We start from the raw sequence: 24,718 nt of genomic DNA on the forward strand, positions 1-24,718 counted from the left end.
GGAAGCTCGTATTGCTAGAGTGAAGGGCCGCGGTTGGTGGAACCTTCAACAATTGATGTTTAAACCACTGCGGCTCAAGGACAGTTTCGAGGATGGAGGAGTTGGTACTCCCAGTATCTTCAGCTGGAGTTCAGCTGGAATTCTAATATTCTCGGAAAATAGAAGTTCTCAGGTTGTTAAGTCAAGTAGACCACAGCACCCAGGATCGTTAACGGCTCGAACACTATGGACATGTAAGACACCTGCGCCAGATTACGCACATCTATCACGAATCTAGTATGGAATCTTCTGGTTCTTCTCAGAGGCTGCGAATGCCATACATCACTCTGCGTTTGAAGAGCTTAACTCCGGTCGGTGGTTGAAACAACCCATTTGCCTCATGAGTCTACATTACATCCAAGATGCTGCCTGGGGGACAAGTGTGGCTTTGTCAAAAGAGGCAGGGAAAAATCGTATTGTTCCTTGTAGACGTTTATGAGGAGATCACTCGATGTCTTTGAATTCCGGGTTGCATACGCAGCTCAATCGCTGCTCGATTTAGTAGATTAGAGTTCTATTACACTTGATAGCTTAGTGAGCAGATCAACGATGAACATCAATCAAAAAAATTGATCCGACCTGGGGATTCTCGAGGCACTCTATTATGGGGCCTCCAGCACATGCTTTCAGTGACGAGGAGGGTCGGGCAATTGAACAGCTGAGAGTGCTGCATGGAGTTTACCTGCACCAACATTCCCGACAGACTCTGATGCCATTCAACCTTGATGTGGTGATAAAGAGGAAATTAAGTACTGGTACATATTGTCACTATTATTTAACTCTCATATTTACTGTACTGTGACATCTCCTTCCATGTTACAATCCACAGCAAAGGCCAGCCCACAGAAGGAACCAGACCACAGTTTCAATGTTCCCTTTCATTACCAATGCAACGGACCCTCGGTAATCTGACTATCCCCGTTGTGTGTTGACGCTCCCCCCCAAACAGCCCCAAATAGCAACGAGCCCATCAATCCATTGAGAATTGATAGCTGAGAGACTGAAACCTGGCCTGTACTTTTACCTCTCAAAGAAACCTTGAAACCCACAACCTCATCAGGTGCCGCTGTTGGCCTGGCCATTGTCTATTATTGCGTCGTCACACGCACCTAATACAACCAGCGTCTTTTCCCGTTAATAAACCCAAACAACAGCGACTCCTTCATTCCAATCGCCGAGCTGCCTGCCTCCTCTCCAAACCTTCACAAGAGCATCACGGAGAAGCTTAAAATCCTACAATAAGCGATATACCCACGAAATCTGGTTCCCGGAACTCCATCATCAGCACCCACCGACAACATGTCCGTCGACATCGATCCCACCGAGCTGAGCTTCCGCCGTACGTCCAGCACCAAGTCTCTCGCCGCTCTATTGTCTCCTCGACTCGCGAAAACCTGGCTAACCTGCTTGCTCTAGGGCCATTCACCCAGGAGGTTTCGCAAGTTCTCATCATCAAGAACCCCAACCCAAGTCCGGTGGCGTTCAAGGTATTTTTGTTGGGGACATGCCGAGTCTCGCTGCCGATTTGCTAACCGCTCTTCGCTCTGTGCTAGGTGAAAACAACCGCGCCAAAGCAGTACGATATTCCCCCTCCCGCGTCGTTGCCCCGTCGCTACGGATAGATTCTCCAGGATTTACTAACTGCCGATCAGATACTGTGTCCGACCGAACTCTGGTCGCATCGAGCCTGGCCACGATGTTGAGGTTGCAGGTGAGCATCCTTTGGATTTATCTGTTCATTTGGAGGTCACATGCATGATGCAACTAACCGGCTGACTTTCGCACACCAGTTCTTCTTCAGGCAATGAAGGCCGACCCTCCTCTCGATGCTAAGTGCCGCGACAAGTTCCTCGTCCAATCCGTTGCCATTACTCCAGACAAGGAATTCTCTGGTGTAGCCTCCGTTGTGCGTTGCCGTTCATGATCCACCCAACGATTCTCTCCCCCCCTTCCTCCCTTCTTTCCCCCGATTCGTATACTGACATTACATTCGCAAATAGCTCGACACCGCCGAGAAGAGCTCGATACAGGAGAGGAAGATCCGCGTTGCCTGGTTACCTCCCACTCAGAGCCCTAAGCTCTCCGCCGCCACACCTGCCGTGCTCGAGACCCCTGTTAGAAACTCGGTGGCTGCCTCCGAAGTAAGTCTATTCTCGGCACCCGAGGTGCTCCCACAGCCCTTTGAACCCCTAGCTAACGGTGACCGCAGAATCACGATGCGACGCCCGATATCTCCCGAGCCTACGCTTCCCCCTCGAACGACGATGTCATCTCCAACCCATCTCCCCCTCCTTATCCCGAAGAAGTGAAGATTACGAAGAAGGAGCCTATCGAAGAGACACCGAAGACCACCGTCAGCCAGATCAAGCCCCAAATCGCGGTCGCCGCCCAACCACCAACCTACGAAGAGCTCAAGAGGAAGTTGGCGGACGCCGATGCTACCATCGACTCCTTGAGGCAAGAGCTCTCCCTCCGAAAGCGCAAGATTGGCACCGACAGCGAGAAGACAGCAGCGCAAGTGCACCAGCTAGCCACCGCAGCTCGACCAGTATCCGAGGGCGTCCCCGTCAAGATCGTTGCGATACTCTGCTTCCTCACCTTCCTCCTATCTTATACCTTCTTCTAAGCACATGACCGCTCGATACCCTACTTTGTTCGGAGAAGTTTGGCAGTTGTCGCTTCAGCCTTTCCCCCATTTTGGGGTTGTAAGACTAGACAACTTGCTCAGACTATAAAAGTTGCCAAGGGCGTACAGCATTGCATGCTTCAGTGGAGTTTATCTGATACCGAGGATATGGTGAAAGCCGTGTAAGAACGGACGGTGAATCTGTACGTTTACGGGATGTTTTGTACCTTGCTCGGCGTATTTGTGGGACGCAGGGAGAAGACGTCTTGCTTTCTTCTTTCTTTCTTTTTTTATTTTATTTTTCTTAATCATTTCCCTTTCGTCTATCTCGACGCTCGAGTATGGCCGTTGCGGCCAACCCAGTTTGGGGTTTCTACTACGAGGAAACAAGAAACTTACGGCTAATCGAGTTTTTATCAAGAGATGGGAAAGAAGAGAAACAAACACATGGTGTGATTACTAGGATAGACGGCTCGACTACTACTACTACCCCCTTTTTTGTTGCCCCCCCTTTGTTTTTCCTTTTGCTCATTATCTGTCTGTCCCTCCGACTTTTGGCTTTTTTCTTTTGTTCTTTTCTCAGTCTTTTTAAATCCCTCTGCCCGTTTTTTCTAACGCCTATGAAAGTCGAATTAACGAAAGCGAAATGAATCCAAACAAAGCGTCCCTCGTCGTGAATTTCTAAAAGAGCATCCTGAGAGACATATTCCCAAAGACCTCTTCTTATTATTAACCAGCCTAGGTAGACCTCCATCAAGGCCTTGAAAGCCACAGCTCATCGATACGAGTAAACAAAAACGGAGGCAAGTGGAAGGAAATCAAAAATGTGGACCACCATTTCCTGATCAAAAAAGGTCCATAACAGTCTAGGACTCGAGCTCGGACTGCTTCCAGCTAGAAGAGCCGCCGCCCACCATCCTCCCACCTTCCTTCCTCTTGACGCGGCACCTCATGCCCACGTTCTCGTCCCAGATGAACCTCCACAGGGCATAGGTCCAGCTCTGATGCTGCGGAAGATCGTCGTAAAACTCGTGAGCGATGTCGCGGAGCTTATGGAGCCGGGTCCAGGGCACGGCGGGGAAATCGTGGTGCTCGTTGTGGAGGCCGACGTTGTAGGTGAGGATGTTGGCCGGGCCGTAGTACGAGAATGTCTCGGGGATGGGGAGGGCGTTGTCCGGATCGCGCTGTTCGGGGGTGACGGTTTCGTAGACGTAGTGCTCGGCGATGAAGTGGGCGGCGAGCGGGTGGAGGGAGCCGGCTAGGAAGGAGCTGACGATGAAGTAGGCGAGGGCGTTGGGGCCGAGGTAGGTGTAGATGGCGTAGTCGAAGGCGGCTTGGGTGAGGACGTTGAAGAGGTGAATCCACGTGAAGGGGACGCGGTAGATGAACATAGGGCGGAGGGCGTAGAAGAAGATTTGGAAGGTGGCGAAGAAGGCTTTGCCGAGGATGGAGTCGAGGAAGATGGCCTCGAAGGCGGTGGGGAGATCGGTGTCGAGACCGTCGACGCCGAGGGACTTGTGGTGTGTTAGGTGATATGGCTGTTCATGGGGAGGAAAAGAAGTATTAGCGAACTGGTTCTTGAAACTCGGGCCATGGCAGGCTGCAGACACGTACTCGAAAGGATGCACTGTAGGGAATACCGATTGGTAGGTTCGCGAAGATAGCCAGGAGACGGTTTCCCATGGGGGATCTGAAAGCCAAGTTGTGCGAGATCTCGTGGATAGCAAGGAAGAGGTTCTGGTTCGCGGTTGCGCCAATGACATAGGCCGTCGCCAAGTACTTCCAGTTCAGAATTGGCGTGTCGCGGAGGAGGTAGGCCAAGAGGACCTGGAGACCGACGACTCCGGCGACGACATACTTGGTGAGGGGCTCAGGACCGCAGAGTTTCGTTACCTATGCGCATTGAAGAAAAAGGAAGTTAGCAACCTATTTGCGTTTCTCCCCCAGAAAGAGTCAATTAAGACAAACAGCGGAGGGAGCGTATGGCCAGGGGAGACCATCTTACCTCTGGATGCGCCTTGATGATAGCTAGCCGGCGGGTGCGGTGAGGCTCTTCGGTGTATGTCCAGAAGAAATCGTGTTCCTTGATCTCCAATGGCTCCTTGCCCTCCTTCTTCGCCGATCCATTAACTCGCGACTTGACCGTGGAGGTCGACGCGGGGGTAGCCGTGGAGGATCCGGCCATCGCGACGTTGGAGAGAATCAATCCTAGGAGCGGCGAAGAGTGATGTGTCCAGAGCTGCGATGGATTAAGAAAAGAAATATTAATAAGAGAAAAAGAAAAAGCTCTCGAACTCTAGGGATGCGCAAAAGGAATGAATTGGATTATAGTTTTGTTTTTAGGAAATCCAGGTCGCGAATAATATTTCCATAGGAAAAGAAAGGCATGTGGGATTGAACGAAAAGAAAATGTTCAAAGGAGAGGTCAATTGGAACCCGTAATCGTATCCCCTTGCTCCTTGCTCGTGATCGAATTGAGTTGGAGTACGACGTCCCTGGTGGTGTTTCTAGGTGGAGGAGACCCCTATTAGCTCGCAGAGTTTCTGTTAGTTCTGTTGGGGTTAGATTGATTGCCGCGAACTGGGCAGGTCAGACTCCATCAGACGCCAGAATTAGTACATGATCCGCATCTTCACTGGCCACTCCCAGCGATTCTATCGCTGCTGCCTTCGCGTGGTTCGATCCCCCACCCGGATCCCGGGTCCCTGATGTTAATCTGACCTTATTTCTCCTGCAGGAAAACGGGAAAACGTGGCTCACCAGACGAGAGCCTGTTGGCTTGACGACTTTATCCTCCGTGTTGACCCGGGCAGTTGATTTTTTTTTTTTCCCTCAACATCAATCCGGTCGCGGTCTCTCCGGAAGCGCTTATTCTTGAGGAGGGATCCCCATAGACACGCCCCCAGATGTTAGGCACACGAATAATTGATCACAGCTGTGATTACTTCACACTTACAGCAAGGAGGATTGCAACTTCCCCAGATTTCCCGCCACTTATAAATAATGGAAAGACCCGTTGGCGACACGGAAAGTCTTTGCTTCATCGAGGAATCGCAGAAGGACTGAATAAAGTCATCTTAAAAGCTGATAACGATTCGTCAGAGTTGTCAGTACCTTGGCTCCTCCAGTCCGTCTGCTTCCACACCTCCAGCTACACTTAGCTTGAGTCCCAGTAACTCTTACCAGTGTACGAAGTATCCCCAACATATATAAAGATGTAATAGAGAGACATAGATAAGAGAGCTGCTCCCCGCTGAGGAACCGAACCACCTTGCCACTTACAACTGTGTCCCGGCGGTTTCTTGCCGGGTGCTGCTGGTGCCCCATCAATGCTGCCAATGGATGACCAACCCACTGCATTAGCCAGCGCAAGAACTATCATTTGGAAGAGCTCTCTGCTGCTGTTAAGTCTAAGAAGCAACATTGATGGACAAGTCTTGTGATAACAAAGTGTTTGTGCCTTTTGTCGTCCTCACTGTCGAGAACCTGGCTAACGAGATCCGGCTTAGAGAGAAAGAAGGAAAAAAGTTAAAAAGTCCTCGAGGCTGTCGCTCTGATGGCGAATACCAGATTCAGACTTGGTAAAGTCGAATCTGATTTGGCCATGATTAGCAATACTGGGGTTAGGCTTTCTCCGCCATCGAAAAAGGAGGGTCTTTTCTCCATTTGCCGCGGGGAAGAGATCAATTGAGTTCGTCTCGGACAGGTGGAGTTTCCATTTGAAATCCTGTTTTAAGGGATATGGCCGAATGGAGTGTATAAAAGGCCTGGCCATCCCATCATTTCGTGGTGTTGATTCTCCTCCTCGAATCGGATCCGAGATCATATCATCTTCACGATCAGGCAATCCCACCGAGCTCCCACTTACACCCGGCCACTCCTGTATAGGCTTAATTGACAACTCGAATTGATATAAATCTCTTATCACACCACTACCGTCAGTCAACTCTAATCACTCTCACTACCAAAACCACCAAATCTCCAGAAGGAAGAAAAAAGAAACCAAAAATCATCATCATGACTCTACGCTCCAAGCTCCACGAACTCCACGAAGCTTTATCCAGATCCAACTCCCCAGCGGGCTCCAGGGCTGGCTCCAGGGCTGGTTCTAGGACAGGTTCCAGGGCCGGCTCCAGAGCTAACTCTCGACCTGGCACTCCTCCAGCCTCCCATCCTCACTCTCACCACCACACTCTCTGGCACCACCATACTCCGTCGCACCACACCTCCACCCCACCCCCAGGCGAGCCATCCTCCTCCTCCCACAGCCACTCTGGACTGAATCCCGCCTCCGCAGCAGCCTCTCATCCGGGCTCCAAGGCCGTCAGCCCTCACCCCTCCCAGCCCTCCTCGCGCCAACCCTCCCGCCGTCCCTCTTTCTCCGACGAGGCACCGCCGTCCCCGGCCCCCTGCGAAGAGCACAACAACTTCACGGGGACCAACCCTTCGGCAGCCGCCACGCTCACGGACGAGTCGGGCAATAACTTCACGGGGGCTACGCCGCAGCCTCGTCGCGGTGGGGATGCCGCTAAGAACTTTGCCGGGTTGAATCCTAAGGCTTTGAGGAAGAATAACTTCATGGGCGCGACGCCGGCTGGGGAGGAGAATGTGAATAATTTTAGTGGCATGGATCCGAAAGCCAGCAGGAACAACTTTCCTGGCGATTTCTAATATGGAAAGGGAAGATTTTGTTCCTTGTTGGATTTAAGAGGCGTTTTGGTTGTGGTACGCGGGTCTTGGGCGGGCTGAAGGGTGGCTGGGATAATGGACCCCTTTCTATGGAAATGAATAGTTGAGGACACTACGACATCACCGGAATCCCCAACGAGACGAAAGTTTCCAACTATGGAAGGTTATTTGTTCTGGTTTTTGAATTGATAGAAGAAGATTCTCTTCGTAGGACTTTAGTATCGAGCTTGGCAAGGCAATCTGGTAACTATTCATCAAGCCCAATGAAGAAACAGGAAACACGACCGACGCAGAAACCTGCGAGTGCCAGAGTGAAGAATATCCATGTGGACTTGTGTGTTTCTTTTCTCTGGTAACGTTTTAGTCCCCAGGCATAAATAATTCGGCAACTGACCTGGGCAGAGTGGCTCAACACTCGCAACTCCTACTAATCCAAGGCCAAAAACCGCCCATGGTGCCATGGTCTCCGCTTAAGTGTATCTACCAGAGGAGAGGATAGCAGTCCAAACGTTTATCTTAAGCTAGATAAGCTTAGCTCGGGTTTCACTCGAAGAGTCGAGAGAGGTCGAAGCATTTATCGTGGGCATGTCTCTAGGCCTAATATCTTAATCTGAGGATGTAGGAGGCAATCTCTCCCTTTTTTTTCCTTCTTTTTTCGGATTTAATTCAAAGAATGGGGTATGTCCTGTTACAGGGGTTAATATGTACCAAAGTGGTAGTTGGGGTTCTCGAAGAGCTCACCTGCCGGTTGCTGAATCTCTGTTAAGCCTTCTCTTTCATGGACGCCGGCCGCCACGCGAACCTTCTCTCTCCATCAAACTGGACATAAATGTCCTCACCTTCAGTGCTCTTGCTGAGCTGAACAAGCCGGGACATGGTTACAGGGCAAACATCAACATCGGTCGTGCGACATTCCGAAGTGTTGTCCTCAAGCCCCTCGAAACTGAGCTTGCTGGTGCGGACAACTGGTGACACGGACGGTAAATCAAGAAACTCTCTTAAGCTCTCTGGAGTCTTGAACATGCTGTCGGCGCCAACGACGACCGGAAACCGCTTCTGCGGTGGCGGACCATTTTCTTGATAGCTCTTCACGGCCGCGGCCCATGCTTTTGGCGACCAGGTCTGGTCCCTGCTTTTTCGTTCCTCCAACTTAGACCTGGCGAGGCTTTTCCTCAAGCTGTCGGGCATGTTTGGTTGGCGTGGGCGAACGCAAGGCGGGATGAATGAGAAAAATGATGGCCTCGAGGTGGCGAGTCGTATACTTATGGAACTGGAATCGATGGGAAAGGTTCCCAAATAATAGGAAGCTGTTTCCCGGAAAAGTTGGCCGAGGGAGGTCCGGCTCCTCCTTCCTGGGAACTGGGTAGGGGCCAATCCCAATCCGCCAGTGTACATTCTAGATCAATGGATTGATGCTTTCAGATTCATTCCAGTTGATACTTTCAAACACATTCCAGATGCCTGCACACACCTGCACACACCCAAGGAACAGCATTGTGAATCGGGCTGCAGCAGTTGAAGTCTGCAAATTCTTCAACTAAATCAATGGCCAGGCATACGGAGGAGATCAGTCCTTCCAATTCCACTACTACTGACCAACCTGTACTTCAGTTCAGCTAAGAATGGCCTCATTTCCACCTTCCACCTCCAACTCATTCCAGTCCCCCAGTTGTCATAGGAGGGGAAAGGCCATCTAACCATTAACAGTGGAATTACGGTAAGGGCTTCCTGCCATCCCCCTGCTCTAGATGCCTCGTTGAAGAGGCCATGTCATAGACCAATATATAGGTATGTTTGGTAGCCGCTAGGATTGTCAGGTGCCACCTAGAAGGATAGAGTTCTTTGATGAGAAGAAACTAGAAGAGTGTTCTTTGACCCGGAAAACACCAGAAGGATCCAAATCATGGCCAGGTAGGTGCTGCCCTGAGACTTGGCTGTGCCAGGTGTGTTGGCGTATTTGTATTATATATTTTTAAATTCCAAGGGAATCCCCCAGCACTGCTCACACTAGCTCAATCTCTCAGATTCCTTTTGCTTGCGTATTGATCCCGCGAGGGCAACAATGCGTCCCGCACGGAATGCCATTCCCCACGTTTCTCGCTCTCCGTTCTTCCTAAACAGGCGAAATTACATAGCTTCTCTATTCGTTGACTTCGGCCTCTATATTGCCGTCTAATATATTTCAGATCATCACGTCCCAGTTCCCTCCGTCCACTTTATCCGCCCGTGTTCTCCATCTATTTGCCTCCTGTCCACTCGGCGATGGGGAGTTTCTCTCCTCGTCAACCGTACCGTCGTCGGGCTTCGTCCGTCCCCGTGTGTGTGTGTGTGTGTGTGTGTGTGTGTGTGTGTGTCAGAAAACCGGGGTAGAGAGGGCTTTATATAAAAGTCGCATGAGAGCCAGATTTTATTTTCAAAATCTCTGAAGTGTGTGAGATGTTCCACTCCGCAATGAAGAGTGTCTCTCATCGGGCTTTCGTATAAGTCGTCAGCGCGACCCGTTCCGGTCCCGAGTTTCAAGGTCTTTACTTCGTACGCCCCGCACTTTCGCCAAGATGCGTTTCTTCGTCGCCATCTCATTCCTAATCGCCGCTGCCAGAGCGAAGCCAGAGCAGATCCGAGGCGTAAGGGAGCCCATCTACCACCTCTACCTCCAGGCACATCCCGATGATCCGACCAAAGTGGTTCTAGGCCCCGAGGCATCGGCCGACACTTTTGAGATCGGCGGCACCATCCAGTCTGCGAGCACGAAACTCTTCATCAACATTGGAGATGACAGCACCTCCTACAAGACCTTAACCTTTGGCAAGGAGGGCGAGACGACAGCATGGGGCCTCGAAGGCGATACCATCATCACGACGACTGGAAGTAGTTTCGGAAGGCGTAAGTTTAATTGACCCTGCGTCATGCACAGCAATCACTGCTATCTCGGTGTATGAGCTTGGCTGGTGTGCATATATTGACTAGACGAACCTGCAGAGCTCAACTTCCTCGTATGTAGTATCAACGGTGGTTACTGGGAGGTGTTCCTCCAAACGGGTAGCGACCAGCCTAGTGGGAAGACGTGCAGTAACTACCAGACCATCCACCTCCCCTGCCTCTGCTAGAAGGTCGGTCCATTGCTCGGAGAGACGAGAATCTAGACGTTTTGGGCCAAACGGACTAAGAAGCAGACGATAAACGGGTATTGACCGCCAATGCTTGCGTGGCTGCAGGGGTCTACGTTGCATACTTGGCGGCGTGCGTGCACCAAGTGCTGGAGAGATTCGGAGCGCTGTTTATACCAATAGAGCTTCATGTCCAAATTCCGTGCCTAAATATCCCTGCGTGTTGTTCGCAGACGGGAAGTAGTGGAATATTATAGACAGAACCGTTTCCGACTTGCAAGAGCGAAATTGTTGCATCAGTCGATTGCTGCAGAATATCGGTTATTCTAGGGTGAACCAGCCCCCCTGCGACGATACCAGCACATCAATGATCCATTTTGATTTTGAGGCGGTGTGTATATCCAGGGAGGACCACCTGCAAACGAACCTCCACCGCTCGCAAACCATCAGTGGCATTTTGCTAGGGGTCCATAATCGGGCAAGGATCGAACGGATGTATGCCAGCTTGAGGTTGCAGGGCGCCACAGCTCATGGCATATGCAGGCACTTTGCTAGGGTCCCTCGCAGTAGGCAGAAACGAGTCCAAACGAGCCCTTTGGGCAGAGTGTACATCTTTACAAGTTGCAAGGCCAAAAAAGCGTCATTTAAGTTGGGGCAGCTTACCCGCTTCATCGATAAGAGCAAGGCAGCTCAAGGGTGTGTGGGGGGCCGATCGAGAAGACACACGGATGTGACATCACCACCGAAGATAAGTCCGCGTGCTATATTACTATGTACATAGATGGCGGGCGTCAGTGCTGAAAAACTGAGAAACGACGAATTACTCCATGGGGCCAGGGCCAAGATCATGCTGAGCCGAGTTCCAGGGTCCCCTTTCCAGTGACACCTGGACATCGGGAACAGTCCAACATGCTTGCAGGATAAGCGCGGAATGCGTGGGGCTAGGTTCGCAGCCGAGAACGGGTGATGCGACCCTGAGCGAGGGACCATCATCAGCATAGAGTGTCTCCATTCGCGTGATCTTAGAGGATGAGCGAGCGGAAGCAGTGTACTCGACCCCGCTTGATCGGGGTCATGGGTAACACCTTGAGGTGATGGCAGGCTGGAGTTTGTGGCCGATAAGGTTGTGTTAGGAGACGCCGGTCGTGAGGTTCATGGAACTTGATACTATCCGAACTAGATACACTAAGAGCTGAGCTGTGCAGAATAAGGAAGATTCCGACAGGACTGCGCATGAGATTGGCAGAACAAGATGCGAAGAGGGATCGGCCCAATGACAAGAAGGAAGCTCGCCTCTCAATCAATGTGTTTAGCAAATTAAAACGCACCTGACCCCTCCCCAGCGACTGACCATGTCGGTAACCTCGATTGTTAGACGGCAGTCGGCAGTGTGGGAGGCTATGGGTGTGTTGGCGAAGTCGCGTTGTGGTGTGTACCTGAGAGCGGAAATGCGGTGAGGGAGTACTTTCTTTCGGGCTCTAACGCCCATTATTACCTCCCACCCAACTCTGGCAAGCAATCTTGAACACTTGGAAAGGAGGGGGATCGCCAATCCTAGGGAAGATTATGACAACAATCAAGGAATAGGGCAGATATAACGCGTTTTCTCGCGTTTCGTTTGGATACCCAGCGCCCTACTCCGTTTGCAAACCAAGAAATCCGGGCCAAGGCATTTCTTAGTTTCTTGGGAGCTCTATCGAGATCTAGAATCTATTAGAGTGGGAAAAAAGTCTGGTGTGTTCGGGAGCGTAGAAAATGGACGTAGAGGTACGAAGTACACCGATTAGTGTAATGTACGTGAGTTGCCAGCTGGTCAGGGTGGAGGTAAGGGCCTGGTCAGGCCCACTGCAGAGAGCGAGCAGTGGTATTGATGCCTACACTGCACTAGCCTCTTCAGGGGAGTGAACTGGCAAGTTACGGAGTATGGGTATGGGTTCTGGGCTGGTCCCGACGTGAGCACTTGAGAGCAAGTGGGTGCATGCACGAGGGACACCAAGTACAATTTGTACACCCAAAGTACAAGATCGACCTGCAGCTACGGGGCTGTAGCACGTGAAGATAGTGCCATAAGGCACCATCACCAGCATCCCTGCATGTACCCTCTTGTCACTCGTGCGTTGGATGAGCACATGTCCGTGGCCTCTATTTCCTCTTCTGGCCACCTCACTTTATTAAGAACTTCTCAAGATTGGTTCAACGCCTTCCTCTCCCTACTTCGTGCTCTTCTTCGACGAGGCAGCTCCATCAGCAAAACACTCTGTTTAATCCGACTGCTGGCCTGGAATCTTGTCGAAGGCTCTTTCTTCGATTTTTGGAATCAAGCTTGTGCGACTTTTCCAGGCTTTGTTTCCCTGATCAGACTAAAAGCACATGCTTCTCAGACCCCTGCAAGCTTTTTTTTTTTTCTTCCGTGGCATTAATCAATTCACATTGATCATTTCACCGTAGCCTAACCCTCCCCCCCTTCACAAACTCAGCCTTGAACACCTTCGAACGACAAGAAAGACTGTTCTTTATTCGAAGTTCGACCCCGCCTTCGCCCTCCGAACGATCGAGTTGGCTAGCGATAGACCACCGACCCGTGTCGCTCCTGACCGCATCACCAAACGAAACCGCACGCTTGGCGCGGCACCGCCAGCCAGCCGTCATCACCCATGTGGTGGCTTTTTCAAGTCATTCTCAGCGCCCTATTCCTACTCAGCGTCGTTCTCTCAGTACCTATCGCCTTCGATGTCGGCGGCCGAGATAGTGGCCTGGCGTACAGCCTAGCTCTTTTCCTCTACTACTTGTCCTACTCTACGATAAGAGCGGCGACCACCGAATCGCGAGCCGGACGGACGATCAGCGGCGTCCTCCATCTCTCACAATGGGTTATCATACCTTCTCTTCTGATATGGGCCCTTGGCCGCTTCGCCGTCGATGCTGGAAGTGCCCATTGGGTGGAGAGGACGTTTGAGCACTTGGCGAAGCAGAAGCCCGCCACCTGGTCAGAGTGGATAAGCGCTGTGCTGGAAACTGTAACTCTCGGCGGGTGGGATAAGACCCTTCGGTACTCTATTCCCGTTTTCCAGCTTCTCGAGGGTTTCTGCACCTTGTTGGTTATCCAGGCCGCGGGGCAAGTGACGAGATGGCTTGTGAACAGAGGACGAAGCGACACTTGGATGGTATGTCAATATCCCCGGTCTATATCCCCAGACTTATCAATCATCGATGAGGAAATAAGGTTGTTGGAAACAAACGGCCTGCTAACTATCACCCCTGACAGATCGCCCTCCTTGCCTTGTCCGGCTCCATCATTGCGAGCGCCTTCTACTTCCTCTGGCGCGTCGCGCAATTCCCCCATATTAGCAACACCGATGCTATTCTCATCGGCGTCACCATGACTACGGCGGTTTTCCTGTGCGCCTTCGGTATTACCAGCAGAAAGGGTAATCCGGTCGAGTCCTCGCTGCTCTTCGCCTATGTTGTTCTCTGCATCTATCAAATCTTCACCGACTACCTCCCATCTTCCGATGCTGCAGCGGACCAGCAGCCATCCTCGCAACCAGACTTCCCGCCATTGCCCCCCATAATTATGGCGTCCTACACCACTTTCCTCCATATGCTCGGATCATTACCTACCGCTGTACACTCTGCGTTCGCCCTTCTATACGCCGCTTTCCAAACTACTACTTCATCTGTCATCATCTCTCTTCTATACCGAATAATAGTATTCTACCTTGCCACGCGAATCATTCCCGCCGTCCGCGAGTACGGGGCTCAAGCGATGATTGAAGACTCAGCGCTTGAGGATAGTGATGGGGCGAATAAGATTCTCGAACTCCTTTCGTGGTTCGCACCGTCCGTTTTGATCGCTATTTATACCAGCTTGCTTTTGCAGCACTTTACAGTCAATGACGGACCCGACGGCTGGACGTTACGCGGCGGCGACGCCGCTGGGGGCAACCTTTGGAGATGGGTCAATGTTGCGGCGACTATGGCCCTTTACACAATCGAGCTCTATCTCGGTAACGATGAGACGAACCACTGGAAGGTCGATTAATGTGGTAGGCATTTGTATAGTCTGCCGGGTTTGGACCAAGCTCGACATGGGCCGAGCCGCCCGTGTTTGATGAATGGGCGGCTTTGTGGTGATACGACGTGAGACTTTCCTTTACCGCGCCAGGGATGTCCGCATCGGCTTTCTGAGGGGATGAACACCATTCGCGCTGAAGCTACAAGCTACAGGATCTGTATGACGACAGGTCTGATCTGGAGTGATGAAGGAGACTTTGCGTCAAGTTAGGCGCAGCATTCTAAGCGCGCGAGAAAAGGAAAAAAAACTTGCACTTCCGAGGCATGGAGGTTGGACTGTTCTTATTTCTTGTAACGAACGACTTGATACGACTATTCCCCCTTTGTTCCAGTCTTCTTGGGTTACGAACAGGAGGTAAGCCACCAAAAGAGTTGGCAAGCCTCGAGGTAATTTTGTTGACACTAGCACATGTAGTTCTTTTCAAATTCCATATTAATGACACCGCCTGTTGAAATGGCATAGCCTAATGGTCATCCAGTTCGTATTGTCTTTTCTAGGAATCTGTGTTTGTGTGGGCGATTAATATGTTTTCCGGGTTATTCCAGTTGTTCCCACTTCCCTCCCCCGGATCTAATGCATCCTCGGCATCAGTGTTCGAGCTAAAACTACTACCATCCCTTTCGCATGAACCCACATTTATAGTATTAAACCTTTACGAAACGTGCCCCAAGCTTGAACCTTAGCAGGCCCGATCATATAATTTCCCCCCAGCGCATTCTTCAAACAATTAAGCTCCCAAGATGTCAACGACTCGCACAGAACCCCTCCCACCCCCGCCATCCGTCTCCAAGAAGACGATCCCGATGGCGGGGCTCCTCGTCGACGTCTACGGCCTCGCCGAGCTCTCCGCCCCCTCCCCCGCCACGCGGCTAACCTGCCTCTGGCTGCACCACCCGCGCATGCAGACCAAGGAAATCATGGGAGATTTCGCCAGCCGGACCGTAGCGGCGTGGAACGAGCGTCGCAAAGCCAGCGCCATCGCGGCGGGCAGGGGACTCGTCGCGCTGGCGTTCGACCAGCGGAATCACGGGACGAGGTTGGTTTCGGAGATTGCGAACAGGTCGTGGAAGGCTGGGAATGAGACACATGCGATTGATATGATGGGGGCGATTAGGGGCATGGTGGAGGATACGAGGGGGTTGATGGATGTTGTGGAGGGGTATTTGGGGTGTGCGGGGGCGGAGGGGGCGGTGGTGGATGGGCATTATGTGATGGGGAGGTCGTTGGGGGGTCATAGTGCTTGGCAGTTGATGTTTGGGGATGAGAGGGTTACGGCTGGGGTTATCATTATTGGATGTCCGGATTATATGGGTGAGTCCCCCTTTCTCTCTCCTGGAGTGGTGATTGGAATGAAGGTTGGAAGAGGAAAAGAAGGAGATGAACCCGATGCTGATATGGGAGAGGATAGCGCTACTTTCGGACCGAGGACGACGCACTGCTCTGGCTACCTATAAGTCGGAGGATGGAGGAGCATCTTTCCTTGGGAGCAGGCATTTCCCAAGGGACCTCGTCGATGTGTGCCGCCGCGCCGATCCCAAGGGCCTACTCTTCGGGACGGACCCCATCGCGATTAACCCTGATGAGGCGAAGCGTGAGAAATTGAAGCCCGTCCTGGATAGGACGATCAAGGGCAAGAGGTTCCTCTCTTGCTCTGGCGGCGCCGATAGGCTGGTGCCGTATCATATGGCGGAGCCTTTCATCAACTTCTTGCAGGGCGCGTCTCGTGGGTGGTATAAAGATGGGAATGTGGTGATGGACGATAGAGTGTATGCGGGTGTTGGACATGAGTTTAGTGATGATATGATTAGGGATTCGGTGGAGTTTTTGATCCGTGCTTTGGAGGAAGAGGGTAAGAATAGTGAGGAAAAGGCGCGGATTTAGGGCTTCTAGATTCTAGTTTCTATTAATGATCTATTCTAGATTTGTACGGGCATCGAACTGGACATGGAGAGATGGTCCTATCTTCTCTTCTCATCCTCTTCCTATATTTACCACGGACGTGGGGATTCTGGCTTCAAAACCTCGTGACCATCGTCAATGCGAATAGTAACAACTCCGCTTCGTTCTCGCCCCTTGTCATCTAAGAATAGATCCTGGTTAATACCCCAAGGGTTCCGCGCCCTCCTCTTACCAGCCAACGCCTCCCCAATGCCATGAGGATCCTCAGTCCACTGCCTCAGCGCAATCTCCACACCCTTCAAAGCACCCTCTTTGGCCGCACTGCCCTCTACCATCTCCGCCGGATCAACGCCCACATACCTAGCCCGCTCGAGAGGAAACCCAATGGCAGCGCAGTGACCATCGTAGATCCTCGACTTCTTGAAAGCATGGCTGACGACGGTAAGACGTTCGGGCCAGATGCAATCGTGCAGGCGCCAGAACTCGAGGATCGAGAAGAGGACGTTGTAATAGGAATCGAGGGCGCGCTCCTCGACGAGGATCCTGTGGGCTTCGGTGGGAGGGATGATGCTGAAGAAGTTGTTTTGGATGGCGATATTGGCGTAGCTTTTTGCTTCTGTGAGTTGGGTCTCTTTGCGGGTCGGGCCTCTGAGGTAGTAGTTTGACATTAGCATTGGTTCTTTTCCTTGTTTTTCCCCTTGACTTACCCTGAGAACATGAGGACTGCATTTTTGTCCTCTGCTATGCATTGGAGGCCGGCCTTGATGTGTTCGATGAAGGTGGGCGTTTCACCCTTTTGGAAGGCTGCGATGAGCCATTCTGACTCGTCGTGTCCGAGGGACTTGCCGCCGAGCCAGATTCCGTGGCAGCAAACAACGACTAAGTGTGTCGGACTAGTCATCCGAAATCAAAGCGTCGGTATATTAGCTTGATGCGATTTTGGCTTAGGAAGAGATTGCTAGAGTGGTTTGAAACAGTTAGCATGCAATGTACAGCATAGAAATGAATTTCATGGCAGGACGCGCTACGGTGGATTATTTCACGATCCCTTTTGGTTTCATAAATGGTCTAATTTTTCCTTCTCCAGCGCCTCAGATCCAAACACCAAGAAATGTCACGGAAGCTCTATTTTATACACTGCCTGCATCATTTTTCAGCCCATTTCGGTCTATGGTTCGGAGCATTCTAATTTCTTGCTTGGTCCACCCATTTCAAGATGTCCGATATCAGGTATAAACTCCCCGTCACCACAATGGGAGTCTCCTCTCCAGGTACAGGAGACTTAGACATCTGACATGCCGTTCCTATTGCGTCTTCTATCGTACTGCAGCCTACAACTTGGCTTTGCGAAGCGTCAAAGCCTGGTAATGACTTCACTGCGGACTCCAACTTTGCAATGTCTAGCGGCAGTGGTCGGAAAGAGAGAAAGTGGTCCGAAGAACTTGCGCTAGTCTTTGGGCGTACGGGGTGATCGTACTCAATCAAGACAATCTTGTCTTGGGGCCGTAGGAGGGGCTGTAGGATTTCAGAAGCAGTGTCTTCTCTTGGACTCGACATTCCTATCACCCAAGTGATAGGTTTTTGTGTATCGGTTTTGGTAGTTCTTAGATGTTGATCCACATGTTTTGCAAGGGCAATGGCAGCGTCTACGTTATGCGCGCCGTCGAGGATGATGGGAGTGGTCCTCCCCTCCCGGCTCCCAGGCGCCGTCGAGCTGATGTCAACCTTCTGTAGTCTCCCCTCCATATGGACACTGGGGAGTTGCAAAAGATCGGCTATGCTGAGTGAAGAATCGCGGTACTCCTCAAGCTGCTCGCAGGCCTTGATGGCGCATATCGCGTTGTCGAGTACGTGCTGCGGCCAAGTTCCGGAAAGAGACGCGGCCTCCTGACTGAGTCGCGAGTCGTCCGTTGACAGGATAACTTTGGAGCCGACCTGTCGCGCCATGTCTAGAATGACTTCAAGCGCAGCAGGAGAATTACGGCCATTGACAACGCAGGGTGCACCATTCATGATGGCGGCCTTCTCGGCAGCGATCTGTTCAATGGTGTCGCCGAGGTACTCTTGATGGTCGACGCCGATCTTGGTAATGACCGTCACCGCCTTGTTTCGCATCACATTAGTCGAATCGAGGCGACCGCCCAGCCCAGTCTCGACGACGCCATATTTGACCTTGAACTCGTCAAAGGCGGCAAAGGCCGCATACGTCATACGCTCAAAGTGAGTCGGCTTGTCGGCGGGCGACACCTTATCGGCGCCGTAGTAGAACGAGCGAAACAGATCAGAGGGTATCGGGGCATTGTTGATGAGAATGGAGTCCTCTGGCCGCCGTATGAAGGGTGAGGTGAAGCGACCGTATGAGATTTTAGAGTGGGCGAGAAGGGACGAGACGTACGAGCAGACGGAGCCTTTTCCGTTGGTCCCGGCTACGTGAATGGCTTTCCACAGCTGGGGGCTTTTCCCGTAGAGGCCTTGCATGCGCTCCAGGCCCAGCTTGATCACCATCTTGACAGATTTATACCACGAGGTCGGCGAGAGCTCACTGGTGGATGCCCATGTTAGAGGGGGAGGGAGCGTGTATTCAAGTTTATGAAGACTATTTAATTGTAGTTGTTTTGGGTATACAGGAAGACGTGATAGGTAGAAATTTACCTTGAATGAGGGAAGAGGGCCGAGATTCGAAGAGGAGAGCTCAAAATATCAGTGGTCCATGGCTTGCTTCTTCACCCAGTCTCTGTTTGATAAACTGATGCGATTGCCCTTGATGGCGGCTTCTGAGAAGATAAATGATTAGTCATATACACACTCGAGTCCAATATCACGTGATCTATGGAAACCTTCCTGATGTGGTGTTGCCCCTGGCTATTGACCCTGGGGCACGAAGACGCTTGTTGGAATTTGTTAAGACTCTACTTTTAATTGCACTATGGAAAGCAGGCTTTCTAGGACTTAGCTTATCATCCATTCACATCCCACTTGTCGTCACTTCTGCAAGAACTGGGACCACTCATCATCCTCTTTCACCATTCCAAGCCCCCCACACATCTCCCCTATCTCCAGCCACCTGGTCGAATCTAGGCTTTCGTGACAGTGTCAAAAATTCATTTCACAGGTTGGTCTGTGAGTGAGGCTTTCGCATCGCAACATCCCCACTCTCTTCGCGTTCCGCGTCTCATCCGCGCCAATTCACGACTTGTTCCTGTTGCCTTCACAGTGCATCACGAATGTGAATGCGAACGTGGCACTGCTCCTGCCGGCTTTGTCTTGGGGATAAATAATTTTCATCATCTCCATTTCGCTCTCTCCCATCACGACTCGAATCACACGACCGCCTCGGTCATCTCACCCTCGAAACTCCATCCATCTTTGCGACTCGGTATTGTTTCCCCGCGTCTCTCTCATCGAAGATGGGTCTCCCGTAAGTCCACATCATGCTACTCAATCCATCCCTCAGAGTATTGGTTCGCATCTCGATCCATCGATTCCGAGCCTGCTTGACGTTCTTCGGCCCGTCCTTTGCCTCCATTATCGATTAGTCGTTCGGCGCCATCGATACTGCATGCTGTCCCCTCTCCTCTTGCCATTTAACTTCCGATCCTCCCGTACCATTGCGTTTGGAAGGCTGTTCCCAGGGCAGATTCGCGTCGTTGGATCGAGGATCAGATCTCTTAGGACATTGGTATTCTCAAACCACTACCACGTCTGAGGTGGGATCATATTTCCTCGACCATCATCGCTTCTTGGTTATCCTTGCTTGTCCCGACCGTACCGTCTTTATATATGTACCCATATGCTTTCTTTATCGCAATCCCTGCGTCATTTCTTTAAACCTCGCGTGCTCTCCGCCCATTATTTCGTCGCTAATACCGATCGCATTAGACTCTACGTCGCGCGAAGCCCTACCTCGGAATCGGATTCACAGGCTAAGAAACGTGATAAGATCCCTGGATCTACTCGAAGCATTCGGCGACGCGCGCGGATTGATGATTTGGCGCGCGACTCGGAGCGGGAGCGAGCTCGACGTCGCCAGCGAGCCGTCTTCATCGCCAACTATGTGAACGAGCGTAGCAGCGACGAAGACCAACCAGCTGGCAGTGAAGATGCGCGACCAAGAGATCTCGGAAGGTCCTGGGGCTTCTCGCAGCCGAGACGTTGGGACCGTTCCGACGTTGATCAAATGCGACGTCTGGAGAACCGAGTGCGGGACCAGGCCGCTTATGAGCTAGAGCTCATGGCTCGCTCGAATAGAGATTCGCTGGACGCCGTGCTGCCCCAGAACGACGGCGATGCCGGTTCCGGCGGAGAGGAGAGACGACGACTGGTATGTCGATTCTAATTTTCTTTATGCGCTGATTTCGTTGCTGTTTCGACGCTAACCTTGGTCTCCAGAGCGCTGGATTCTTGGACGGAGTCCGCCGTGCTCGTGAGGCTCGCCGAGCCCGCGAAGCAGAGCGAACTCGTTCGAATCTTACTGGTGACTCCCGTCAGCCGGTCATCGGGTTCGATCCGTGGGAATTATATCTCTTGCAAACGGGGCGCTATTCCGAGATAGAGCTGAGTAATCTGGATGATAGCCGTAACCCGTTACAAGATTCTACACCAGATGAGGAGGAAGACGACAATAATGAGGCGTGGGATACCCTTCTTACTACCCTAACACCCGACCCACAGCCTCCTAGTGTAGGATCCTCCTTCGCGTCTGCGACGGGCCCAGCGCCGGCTGCTGCGACCGCGGCTACTGCTACAGGCCAAACCGTGACGCGATCAACCTTGTCAACGTCCGCCAGCCGGGTACCAGCGCCGACACACGATTGCGGCGGCGTTTGTGAGATTTGTGCCCGCGCTCGTGCCTCGGCTACCTTCACGTATCCTCGTATCCCGCAGCGGCCCGACGCCGGACGTAGCTTGAGGCGAGCAGCGCCAGACACTATCCCCCCTCCAGCTGGCTTCACCTTTTACGACCGACGACAACACTGGCGACAAATGAGAGACTTCGCTCGGGAGATACGAGCGGATTCGGTGGAGCGCTACACCGACCGCATTATTGATGAACTCAATCGGATCGAGAGGCGTGGCGGCATCATCCCGGCGGGCGCGCCCCTCAACTGGAGGCCGCCGCTTGCTTCCCGAGGTGATCGTCCCGATGGCTTTGAAGACAGCCGAGACGGCTTCGCGGATGACACTGTGAATCCCTTCTTCTAATGCTGGCTGAGCATCGGTAATTTCCGGAGTAGAGTCGACGGGATGCTCGAGCGAGTAAGTCGCATCTAACGATTGGATGGGGCGTGTTTGTGCGCTTCATCTCTATGCTTTATGTTCCGGGTTTTGTTTTTCTATTTTCCTTTCGAATCCCTTGCATGGTGCTGGATAATGATCCTGGACGACGAGACAGCCTCGACTCTGTACATCAATCCTGTACATCAACCTCATTTCCACGAACTATTCTGGTCGTGGTTGGGCTTGGCTTCAAACCCTGGCTGTCCTCCTGTTACAATTTGGCGGTCCACGGCGGTTGCTTGGACCATTGTATGTTTGTTTTGTTTTGTTCTTTTCTGTTTTATGTTTGGTATGGATGGGAAAAGGGTTCCAGGTCTCTCAGCGAGCGACGGCCGGCGTTTGGGAGCATCCGGGTTTACTGCTATGATTTGTACATGAATCAACTTTTTTCTTATTCTAGTCAAGGGACGCTGATAGTGAGGGGAGCGAGGTCTCTCTCATGGGCGTCAACCAAATCTAGAACTATTGATTGACTGCGCGAGTCTTGTCTTTTTTTTCTGTCTGTCAGAGTTGAATTTGGATCCATGAAGTTGAACTGGATGGTAGGAGATCGACATCCAAGGGAGAGGACAATACTACAGTACCTCGATATACGCGACTGTGTTATTACGCAGAAACACTGGGAAGCAAACCACGGATCAGGCAGGGCATCAGTCATGCTCTGCTACAGTAAACTAGTTGAATGGTAGGAAGTATTATAAAGGTGTCTACTTGTGTGTACGGGTAGCTTGCTTGCTGTATGCATTAAAGCTTCAATGTTGTCTGCAGCGGCTGCTTCGTGGAGATTACTTGGTCGGACCATAACTTTGTCCATTCAATCTCGGTGACTTCTTTTTGCCATTTTTTGATGTGCCACGCCTCCGGCCGAGTCACAATGTTTATTGGCCGACTTTATGCACACGATACGCGACTGCAGAGGGTCCTACATCATGCACAACGCCCTCGTGGAGGGACTGAGAAGGTGTCCCAGATGATCTAATCGTGCAGAGAATGTACGGATATATATGCATCTTTCTCTCCAAGCGATAGGAATTGGTTTAGATGCTGGTCTCAAGACCTAATTTCGGACAAGTCTTGGAGCTAATAAGCTTCATGTTGTTACCCTTTCTCTCGCATATTTATTGTCAAAACATACTTGTAATTGCCTCGCGAGGGGGATACGGACGTGGTTGACCTTGACGAAGGAACGCGAAGTTGAAACACTGGAGGAGCCACCCCAGACGCAGCGCTGACGACGGGTGGGACGTCGACATCTGGCTTCACATCAATCAATATCGAGTTGTTATCGCCCCCTCGCTTGTTTCTCTTTTAGTATTTTGATCCTTGCTCCTTGACTCGGGTTTGCTACCTACTTCGTCTGTGTCTGCATTTCTTATGGACCTCCCGTGTTTGTTCACCTTGAAGTCTTACCTTTCTCGTTCATCATTCTCAGGTCAGGGACCAGTCACAATGTTGAAATGGGGTGTAATACAACCCAAAGACGCAATCCGACGCCTCCAGGGACCAATTTCCACGCATGTCCGCTGGGTTGGTGGACCGGGACCATTCCAGAACCAGATGCGCCACTGTCCTGGGTCAGCGTTGGATCAAGGGCGGGACATTGCATGCAGCTAGGCCTGTGAGGCGAGAATCGCAGGGCATTGATTGTTTCCCTGGATGACAATTGGAATTGTTGTACTTCGTACATGAGAGACTAAAAGATGTGATGATTGTAATCTCAAATCGTTAGGCCGGTGCTACTTGGCGACCTCTGTGGCACATCAAATGGAGCCTCATTGTCCCCGTGTTGTCGTTAGTTTACAAGTTTACAAGTACACTAGGGCGAGCGACAGGGGTGCCTGCAGGTTGCAACCTTCCTGGTAAGAGGAGAGGGCTCCATTGATGCCAACAACCAGCCAGCATGGCTGGCATTACTGCCACTTCACAATGGCAGTCTCTCGACTCTCGTCTGTCCGTCGAATGCTTGAAGCCTCTGTAGCACACCTTGCCCATAATACCCCTACAAAGAACGAGGACGACTGGACTGGACCAACTCTGCCTGCCTTCCCAGACTTGGAGCAGCCCAGGACCCACACCACCATCATCAATTCCAGCTTGAGACGCAACTTCCCCGAGACAGCCAGGCACTGCAGTACTTCGCAGTGTACTTCGCACTTTGCACAGGCGTCTCAACTCGCTGGCAACCGCGACCTTAATTGGGTTTGGATCTCTTAATTCCGTTGGTGTCAAAGTCAATGCTGCCCACCTCGTCTCCTTGACCTCGTCCGACTCCGTCCCATCCCAACTTCCCGACCCACCTGCATCAGCTCAAGACGGCAAAAACCCGCGGGGAAAGCAGCTAGAGAGCGCGGGAAAATACAATTTGACGTGTGCTCTTTTTACCCCCGTCCAACCCCAGGTTAAAAAGCCAGACGACAACCCAACGGGGGGAGCAAAGGATAAAACAGAGATGTAAACGAGTGGGCGTCACGAAAAGAAACGAGGGAACGGCAACGGGGCGAAGAAAAAAAAAAAAGATTCAGGGAGACCCACTCCCGGGCATTCGAGGCAGGCAGGCCCCGTTGTGCATTTCGATACGCGACTACTCCCGCTTCCTACTGCCTCTCGCGTTCCCTTTTCCCAACCCGCATAAGGCTGGCCTCTAATGAATGGAAGGGGCGTGGGTTGCTCTCCTTCAGAAGCCCCCTCCAGGTTTACCACAGAATTCGGGTTTGCAGCGTCGACACGTGCCTTTTTTTCTGCATCGCCAACGCATAACCAGCTTTGTGCGCCACCTTTCGAGAGAAAGAGAGAGACGAAACCGACCCGAACTTTCGAATTCCGTTCAGAACCCTCCGCATACGAAGTACGTCTCTGCACTATCTAGCGGGCTCCACCTCCCCCCGGCGAGGGGCATCTTTTTTTAACAACGAGAAAAGTTGCGAACGAGTACGACCAACCCATACAATAGGGAAAAGCCACCAAGAATCTTATCCTCGGATTCATACGTTCCTACATTCTCCTCTG

The 24,718-nt window shown here is 51.8% G+C and overlaps 7 protein-coding genes and 2 pseudogenes across 7 annotated transcripts; 6 read left to right on the top strand and 3 right to left on the bottom strand.

The window, feature by feature from the left end:
* Positions 1 to 1,338: 1,338 nt before the first annotated feature.
* On the top strand, positions 1,339 to 2,665 carry SAPIO_CDS10788 (uncharacterized protein; the record flags this gene model as incomplete). The annotated part of the gene is made up of 7 exons (XM_016784329.1): positions 1,339 to 1,378; positions 1,456 to 1,526; positions 1,593 to 1,615; positions 1,692 to 1,750; positions 1,830 to 1,945; positions 2,040 to 2,180; positions 2,249 to 2,665. The coding sequence occupies 7 exons, from the start codon at positions 1,339 to 1,341 to the stop codon at positions 2,663 to 2,665; spliced, it is 867 nt and encodes a 288-aa protein (XP_016638556.1).
* An 866-nt stretch (positions 2,666 to 3,531) lies between these two features.
* Positions 3,532 to 4,850, bottom strand: SAPIO_CDS10789 (Dihydroceramide delta(4)-desaturase; the record flags this gene model as incomplete). Its single annotated transcript, XM_016784330.1, has 3 exons — positions 3,532 to 4,203; positions 4,280 to 4,558; positions 4,671 to 4,850. The coding sequence occupies 3 exons, from the start codon at positions 4,848 to 4,850 to the stop codon at positions 3,532 to 3,534; spliced, it is 1,131 nt and encodes a 376-aa protein (XP_016638557.1).
* Positions 4,851 to 6,682: 1,832 nt separating this feature from the next.
* On the top strand, positions 6,683 to 7,336 carry SAPIO_CDS10790 (annotated as a pseudogene; the record flags this gene model as incomplete).
* A 780-nt stretch (positions 7,337 to 8,116) lies between these two features.
* Positions 8,117 to 8,542, bottom strand: SAPIO_CDS10791 (annotated as a pseudogene; the record flags this gene model as incomplete).
* A 1,367-nt stretch (positions 8,543 to 9,909) lies between these two features.
* On the top strand, positions 9,910 to 10,461 carry SAPIO_CDS10792 (Uncharacterized protein; the record flags this gene model as incomplete). Its single annotated transcript, XM_016784332.1, has 2 exons — positions 9,910 to 10,237; positions 10,334 to 10,461. The coding sequence occupies 2 exons, from the start codon at positions 9,910 to 9,912 to the stop codon at positions 10,459 to 10,461; spliced, it is 456 nt and encodes a 151-aa protein (XP_016638558.1).
* A 2,654-nt stretch (positions 10,462 to 13,115) lies between these two features.
* On the top strand, positions 13,116 to 14,503 carry SAPIO_CDS10793 (uncharacterized protein; the record flags this gene model as incomplete). Its single annotated transcript, XM_016784333.1, has 2 exons — positions 13,116 to 13,625; positions 13,727 to 14,503. The coding sequence occupies 2 exons, from the start codon at positions 13,116 to 13,118 to the stop codon at positions 14,501 to 14,503; spliced, it is 1,287 nt and encodes a 428-aa protein (XP_016638559.1).
* A 773-nt stretch (positions 14,504 to 15,276) lies between these two features.
* Positions 15,277 to 16,417, top strand: SAPIO_CDS10794 (Uncharacterized protein; the record flags this gene model as incomplete). The annotated part of the gene is made up of 2 exons (XM_016784334.1): positions 15,277 to 15,847; positions 15,945 to 16,417. The coding sequence occupies 2 exons, from the start codon at positions 15,277 to 15,279 to the stop codon at positions 16,415 to 16,417; spliced, it is 1,044 nt and encodes a 347-aa protein (XP_016638560.1).
* A 107-nt stretch (positions 16,418 to 16,524) lies between these two features.
* SAPIO_CDS10795 (uncharacterized protein) lies at positions 16,525 to 18,940 on the bottom strand (the record flags this gene model as incomplete). Its single annotated transcript, XM_016784335.1, has 3 exons — positions 16,525 to 17,083; positions 17,143 to 17,314; positions 17,761 to 18,940. 3 exons carry the CDS (start codon positions 18,938 to 18,940, stop codon positions 16,525 to 16,527), a joined length of 1,911 nt encoding a protein of 636 aa, XP_016638561.1.
* Positions 18,941 to 19,842: 902 nt separating this feature from the next.
* SAPIO_CDS10796 (uncharacterized protein) lies at positions 19,843 to 21,637 on the top strand (the record flags this gene model as incomplete). The annotated part of the gene is made up of 3 exons (XM_016784336.1): positions 19,843 to 19,853; positions 20,315 to 20,756; positions 20,825 to 21,637. The coding sequence occupies 3 exons, from the start codon at positions 19,843 to 19,845 to the stop codon at positions 21,635 to 21,637; spliced, it is 1,266 nt and encodes a 421-aa protein (XP_016638562.1).
* Positions 21,638 to 24,718: the final 3,081 nt, after the last annotated feature.

The sequence above is a fragment of the Scedosporium apiospermum genome (genome assembly GCF_000732125.1).
Source record: "Scedosporium apiospermum strain IHEM 14462 chromosome Unknown SEQ_SAPIO_0176, whole genome shotgun sequence".
NCBI lineage: Eukaryota > Fungi > Ascomycota > Sordariomycetes > Microascales > Microascaceae > Scedosporium > Scedosporium apiospermum.